The sequence below is a fragment of the Dipodomys ordii genome, unplaced genomic scaffold (assembly GCF_000151885.1).
Source record: "Dipodomys ordii isolate 6190 unplaced genomic scaffold, Dord_2.0 Scaffold194, whole genome shotgun sequence".
Classification (NCBI taxonomy): domain Eukaryota; kingdom Metazoa; phylum Chordata; class Mammalia; order Rodentia; family Heteromyidae; genus Dipodomys; species Dipodomys ordii.
Window position 1 is genome coordinate 473804 of NW_012267410.1, and position 7506 is coordinate 481309.

General features: G+C 43.5%; 1 protein-coding gene across 1 annotated transcript in view; it reads left to right on the forward strand.

Moving 5' to 3' along the window:
* Positions 1-7506, forward strand: part of Uxs1 (UDP-glucuronate decarboxylase 1) — a 92574-nt gene that overhangs the window by 13532 nt on the left and 71536 nt on the right. The window contains exon 3 of the mRNA XM_013034709.1: positions 6022-6032. Coding sequence (XP_012890163.1) covers positions 6022-6032 — 11 coding nt within the window. The remainder of the gene's footprint in view (positions 1-6021; positions 6033-7506) is intronic.

Below are 7506 nucleotides of genomic sequence, written 5' to 3' on the forward strand. Positions count from 1 at the left end.
TTCAAAGAAGTTACATCATTAGAATCTTCTGCTGCATATACCATACTTTAGCCAGTGTTTGAATATATATATATATATATGCATATAAACCTGTATATATTTACATATGTATTATAAGTAAAGTCTAACTTTAAAGATAATACTTCACAAATTAGAAATAACATGCCATTGATCTCTGGGCCTGAATTAAGAGGCATACTTTTTTCAAGTTCATTCATTTCTCAGCAAATGTATTCTACTTCCTGATGGATGAATAAAATTTCTTTTTATCATGTTTTTTTCATGAATTCATCCATGGAAGGACATCTTGCCTATAGTGAATAGTGCAACAGTGAGCATGGTTGTACGAGTATTATATCCTGATTTGTAATCTTTTGGATAAATGCACAAAAGTGGTATCTCTGGATCATAGGTTAATTCTATGTTTAGATTTTGAGGAATCTCCAGAATGCTTGTCTCTAGACATTTGCAGAGTTAAAGTACAAATTCTTGTTTGTTTGTGACAGTGTCTGACTATGCAACCAGGCTAGCCTGAAATTCCTTATTTGCCTCCCAAGATGACAGGTATACGCCACCGTGATCTGCTCAGCAGTACTTTTTGCTGTTCACAAGTGGTCTAGCATACTTCTTTCTATTCCTACCTGTCCTCTTCTCCTTATTTGATGCTGAGAATAAGAGACTTCTGATGTTTACTGATTCCATAGCAACACTGCAGAACTTTGAGTGATACAAAGGAGGGAACTGTTTACAGCCATTCAGGTAATCTGTTTTGAACAAAAGGTTTTACATGTTAGCAATCTTGAGGAAAGCTCTGACTTGCAGTGTCAAATCTGTCAGATTTTCAGACAGAATGTACCTTAGTTTCCGTCTAAGAATTAGTCATGGGTTTGTTGTTAGGAATGTCCATTTCCAGAAAGATTTCCTTTTGTTTTTGTTTGTTTGTTGTTGTTGATATTCACGGGGCCTGAACTCTGGGCCTGAGCACTGTCCCTCAGCTCTTTAGCTCAAAGCTAGCACTCTACCACTTGAGCCACAGTGCCGCCTCTGGCTTTTTCTGCTCATGTGGTGCTGAGGAGTTGAACCCAGGGCCTCATACATGCAAGGCAAGCACTGTACCACTGAGCCACCTTCCCAGCCTCTTTTTAGTTTTTTTGTGCAGATACTGGGCCTTGAACTCAGGGCCTTGAGCTCTTATTGAGCTTGCTTGTGGCTAGGGATCTAACACTTGAACCATACTTCCAGTTCCAGCCTTTTGCTGACTAACTGGATATAAAGTCTCTTGGATTTGTCTACCCAGGCTGGCTTCGAACCTTGACCCTGGTATCTCATCTCTTGACTGGCTAGGATTACGGGCATGAGCCACCTGCACCCAGCTCAGGAAGCTTTTTCATTGTGGTTTGGTTGCTGCTAGGTACTAACTGACCAAGTTTGGGACTCGGTTACTTTGTGGTTAAGGATAGTATGAAATTGGGTAATAATGATCAAGCGTTATTGATACTTTAGCTGTCTTTCTGAAGCTTTCTTTTAGTTTATGATTTGCAGGTTTTAACATTCAAACAATTATGGGGACATTTGGGAAACCTCTGACTTCTAGCTAATCCAGTTCTATGCCCATCAGACACTGGATGACAGTTTAGTACTGTATGTACAAATCACCATGGAGTTCCCTTTGTGTTTTGTGTTAGTAAACGGTCTCTAGGTGCTTTTAATATGTAACAGCTCTCTACCTTAGGTTTCCCTATGATTTGCTGTTTTCCTTTATGTGTGGAAAAAAAAGTTTCAATATAGAGATCCACTCATTCATCTGAATGATTGTTCAGAATATACTGTGTGTTCATTTAAATGAAAAGTCCGGTGGAAGGTTTGGGAGGGAGAGCTTTGTTCCTTCAAACTATTGTTCTATTTTTAGAAGTAGGGTCAAGCTCACTATTAGGAACTTTCATGTTTTGCCTTGGGGTTCCAAGGTCAGCTGTGTTGCAGTCTTCATTCCTTTCATTGTGTAACTTGCAGAGTAATTAGGACAGAGACCCTAACTTCCATGTGTGGGTAAAGGTTCCACAGCATTACAAAGGGTCCAAGAGGGCACAAGAAGCGACAAGTATCATTTTGCAAGTTGACTGAAGTGTGGAGGGAAGAAGAGGAGGGCCTGGTAAAGGAGAGAGCAGTGGGAAAAGGGGGAGGAGTGGAAGATGAGACTAGAGGTAGTGGGTAGACCCTTATCACAGAGGGTTCCTTAGATGTCCTGTTCAGGGAATTCCAGTGTTGGCCAGCTTCAGTGGAGAATGTTCTGCGTGTGCCCACCCATGAGGAGCCTAGGGTGGAAGCATTGAGCACCCTCACGGAGGAAATAGAAGACACCAGTGGTCACACAGGGCTTTGCTGTGCAGAGTGGGGTCCACAGGAAGTTCTGAATCATGCCTAGTCCACACAGGTTGGCCTGAGAACTCCCTGCTTTCTCTTAGAGACCTTGTGATGGAACCAGTTATTTTGGTTGGAAGTACATCTGTAATAAAAGCAGCTATTCTTCCTGACCACTTTGGATTAGGAAGACCCCACTTCATAATACTGCTCCATTGACAGTTAAATTTCCCCTTGTGTCTGGGAGGGCATTCCAACCATAGCAGTAGGGTGTTATTAGGTAAGCCTGTGGGAAGGTATGAGTCACCTATAAGGATTTTATAGTTGGAATTCAATACCATCCAATGGGGGCTGGGAAGGCAGGGAATGGAAAGGTTGGTCTCCGGTGCTTTAGGCCTGGCCCCTGGTACAGCGCTTGGGCTCCTTGGAGGGCTGTCAAGTCTGCTCTTGTATGTGAGGCATAGATAGTAAAACAGTTACTACAGTGTACTTTCAGCCTGTGCAACTACTTAGTGTGTGCACAGACCCGGCCCAATTGGCTGAGGATAGCTCTTAAGCCTTAGTGGGTCTCCTGGGCCCATTCTGAGAGATACCCTGGTGGCTCTTGTTGCCTGTACTTTAGCACCTTATTCCTGAAGTGGGACCTCAAGACAAGGAAGTTTCTGCATTTTTGCACGGCCCCTGTTTGTACCGAAAGGATGAATGACAATGCAGCATCTCCTTGTTTGAACCTCAGGTCAATAACACAAGTTCAGTGCTTTTCTTATTCTGAGAATAATGTGCCTCCTTATCTGCTTTGTGAGATTTTTCATTGCCCAGAATGGGTCACAAATTGGATCTTTTCCAGAGTACTTGCATTGTTGGGGCTCTTCGGAGGTAAGTGAAGTACATCTTTTCGAGGCGAAGTGGATGCTTTGTTCATTGGGGCTGGAAGTATTGTGCTACATGGTTAGATCTGCCCAGGGCTGCACACTGGACCCTCCCTTTGTACTCAGGTGGCCAGTGTGTGGGCAGTATCTTATAAGGGGGGGTGCAGCCATACTTGGTGGGGAATGCTATGGGCCAGGAGAGGTTTAAATCAGTACCTTGCTGCTTTTGAGGACTGACTAAGATACCTTGTTTAGTATAGGCTAACAGGGGAGAGAGATCTAGCTCTGTTTTGGTCCTGGTTGTTTAACCAACCACTTTGAAGTGGTAGAAACCAGCTACTGATATATTGTGCTTACCTCGCTTTTCAGGTTGAGAATGTGTCTCGACCTCCATGCTGGAGGATTTGCCTGCAGGTGGCTTCTTCACACCCGCAGAGGAGCAGACTTAGCACTGGTGGTTAGTCACTCCAGTCTTGTGCCTCAGATTTTTTTCTGCCATGACCCAGGGCTCCTAGACTAGGGGTTGGAGCAGCTGAAGTGACATGCCATCTGAGTACAGCTTCACAAGCCGCTCAGTGTCACCTTTGTTTTTTATTGTCAAAGCAACCCTAGCCACCTTGGAAGACAGACACACCCACTTTCATGGGAGGTGTGTCAAGATACTTTTGGACAAGGTTTTTTTAAAATATTTTAATCTTTAATTTTTTGGAGGGGTGGCTAAGGTGGCCCTGGAAATTGAATCATGCCTAAGGCTTCTTTTAGTTTATTTTTTTTAGATAAATACCTCCTGGTAACCAGCCTCAAGCTGTGGTCTTCTTATGTCTCTCTCGAGATGGTAGCACAGGTGTATGCTGCCACATCTGACTGTAGGACACATTTCAAAAGCTTCATTGGGAGCCCAACCCCATTGTGTGAAACCAGTAACACTGTAAGCTTTGCACTGAACCCTTGGTAGACACAGTTACAGGTCAGGTGATACACTTTGGTGCCAGGAGAACTTGAGGGATGCAGTAAACCCCAGCAGCAGACTGGATGCAGTAGCAGTGCTCCAGAACATTCTGTGGCCGTCATACTTTAATGTGCTTGATTGCTTGCCTAAACTGAAGTGTTCTGGCCCTGAGAGGAGCTGAGGGCTAGAATCACTGGGCATGTCCTGAAATGGGGAGTGTTTTCCATGTTGGACTAGGCTTAGTTGCTCCTGAAAGGTTCACTGAGATGACTATCACTCCATTTGAGTTTGAACCACATGGCCTTAGAAGTTGGGAGGTTATCCTAGAGGCTAAGTTTGGAAATGAACAGGTACCTTTCTTTTCTTCCATACATGTGCTTGGTTCTGAAGCCCTGGACAAGGCACACAGGCCCTAGTATGAGGCCTCATGCTAGGAAGAGGTGGCTTGGCAGTCGGAGTCATTAGGTTTCTGGCCAACGCAAGCTGTAGGCAATTTCTTGACTCCTTCCTATTTGCTGGTATTATTGAAATAGTGAGGGTTATCATGTGACCTTGAAATTAGAAACAGTGAAAATACAAGGCATTGTCCCCATCGTGGGGTTTGAGGCTTTCCAGAGCTGTACTTGAAAGCATGAAGCAGGCAGGGTTGTATTCTAATGGCTCCACACATGTCCTTAGTTGCTCCCTGTGCTGACACCGATCTTCCCAAGGCCAGGGTTCTACTCTCTGGTTTGACATCTTCATCAGGTCATCCCCACCTCCACCAAAGCATTAAATTTATGGCTTCTGGCTCCACTGCCACCACCATCTGCCACTCACCTTCTTCTTGCTCTGCCAACCCCTCACACTCTTGTTTCCAGTGAAGGTACAAGCAGGAGCATCTTGTGGACTTCATCACTCTTTGAAGCTGTTGTCCATTGCCTACTAACCAGAGTCCAGCTATCAAGGAATGTGATAGGAAAAGAGAATGAAGGTTCTGATATTTGGTTCATTAGCAGAGTCTGTGGAAACTGAATAAGAAACCACCATCCTGGCTCACCTTGACCCTGCAGTCTCCCTTCTTCTTCAGGGTCCTCTGCCAGCATTGCTCGCCCTTCCCTGCCACTTACTACAGGATACAGTAGTTACTTTCCTGTGCGTGGTTCCATGACTTGCCTCCCCTCTGTTCCCCAGGACAATGCTGACTGCAACCTGTACTTCTCTGACGTGTATTTTACTCAGGTTGCTGTCAACTGTGGTGAAGGACAAGAACTGTTCTAGCTGGAATGGGCCTAGTACTTCTGGTTTGATTAGTGTAATAGGATTGGTAAACTGTGGCCCATGGGCCAATTCCAACAGGCTGTTAGTTTTTGTAGGACTCAGGGGATAAGAAAGTTTCCACAATTTTTAAATGGTAGGAAAAAAATTAAAAAGAAGAGTACTGTTTCATGACACCTGGAAATGATATGAAGTTGAGTCCTGTCTGGGATTGCTGCTGTGTTTTTATGAGTTTCCTGTGTCTAGGTGTCCTGAGATGCTGGAGGTGAGTCCTGGCAGCAGAGATTATGTGCCCCTCCCCCCAGAGCCTCAAGACATAAAGTTTTGGAAATACACCTTTCTATATATTCTTAGAAAGGTTTGCTAACTTGGTGCAGTAGTTCTCATTTGAAAGAGTTATGGTCATTCCTTCATCTATTCACACATTCATTCAGCAAGTACTTAGCACAAGTTCTATGTATCTTTCTTGGTGTCCCAGGTAAGGGAAGTATACCAAAAAATAGAACTCCTTTGCCACTTTGGAGCTTGCCTTTGGGGGAGGGGGCACTAGATAGTAAGATTATAAGCAATTAGATATATGGGTTTTAGGTTAATCTAAAGTGCCAAGTCAGAAAAGCTAAAAAATTCAGGACTTTTTTTTTTTTAGCACTGACATGATACTCCATCACCATATCTTTGATTATTATGTCTGAGAAAGTGTAGGAAGTGATCTGTTATTGGTAGCGTGTAAATTCAGATCTAGGGATCTTGTGATATCAAAGTACTATCAGAGTGGCCAAGATACATCTTTGCTTTCTGTGGGTTCGACCTCTACAAGCATACAAATTATTAAAAAAATATTACCAGAAGGTAAAAATTACCTTCTGGCTATATGCATACGGCATATATGAAACAAGTTTTGTATTTAGACTTGGATCCCAGGCTCAATCTCATTATGCATGTGTACATATTTCAAAATCTGAGAAAACACAAAATCCCAAGTACTCTTGGTCCCAAATATTTCAAGTATACTGAGTCTAGAACTCTACACAGGTATATATAGGCTGGTAAAATGTGCCGTGAAACATAAAGAAGTAGGAATGAGGATGCCAGAGGTGTTCTGACAAGTAATTAAGAAAACTTTCTCAAATATGGAACTTTGGGGCTGAGACCTATATGAGTTGAAAGATGGCAGGAGATGAAAAAACAGTTGTAAGAAGAGTAAGTGCAAAGACCGTGGAGCTGGGACAGACTTGGCAAGGTGGAGAAACTGCTCCTGCATACTGGCTGCAGCCTGGAACGAGGTATAACGTTATCAAGAAAGCCCTTGGTATTTAACACAGAAAAGCTTGTAACATGGTGTTGCATTTTTGCAAAAAGAGAAAGCCTTTCACACAGCAAATGGACAAGGAGGTCAGGAGCTAAAAACTATAATTTACCTCTTTATTCCTTGGCAGTAGGGGAGAGGAAATAGGAAACATTTGTAGGAAAAGATATGGGAGCAGTTATTTGTTAATAGTGGAGGATTATGGTAGGGGTGGTATTTACTGGAAATGGGGGCAATTGCTTGTTGGTTGACAAGGCAGTGATACATGTTTCTTGTAGGGGCAGTGACATTGTTCATGGGAAGATTTTGAGCTGTGACCTTATTGACCAGGCCTACTGGTTGCTTCTTCTCTGGTCCATTCCTGAAAAGTGCCTTCCCAACCATAGAGGTTATTTATGAAAGGCCCAGAAGCTTTTCCTGGCAGACAGTGTAAGAACTTGGTCGTGTAAGCATGTGTGTCCTGGCTTCAGGTCTGTTATGGTCTCAGTGATTTCAAAAGTGTCAGGGTTCCAGAAACTAGAATCACCTGGGCCGCTAAATACTGGGCCTTCTTCAAAGACTGATTTCACAGGCCTGAAAACCTCGATTTTAGTGGTTGAGACTGGAAAGTTGGTTCCCAGTTCTCAGTTATTGTTAGGTCAGCAGAGCATTTTCTTTCTTTCTTTTTTTTTTTTTTTTGAGTCCGGTCGTGGGGCCTGAACTCTGGGCCTGGGCACTGTCCCTCAGCTCTTCAGCTCAAGGCTAGCGCTCTACCACTTGAGCCACAG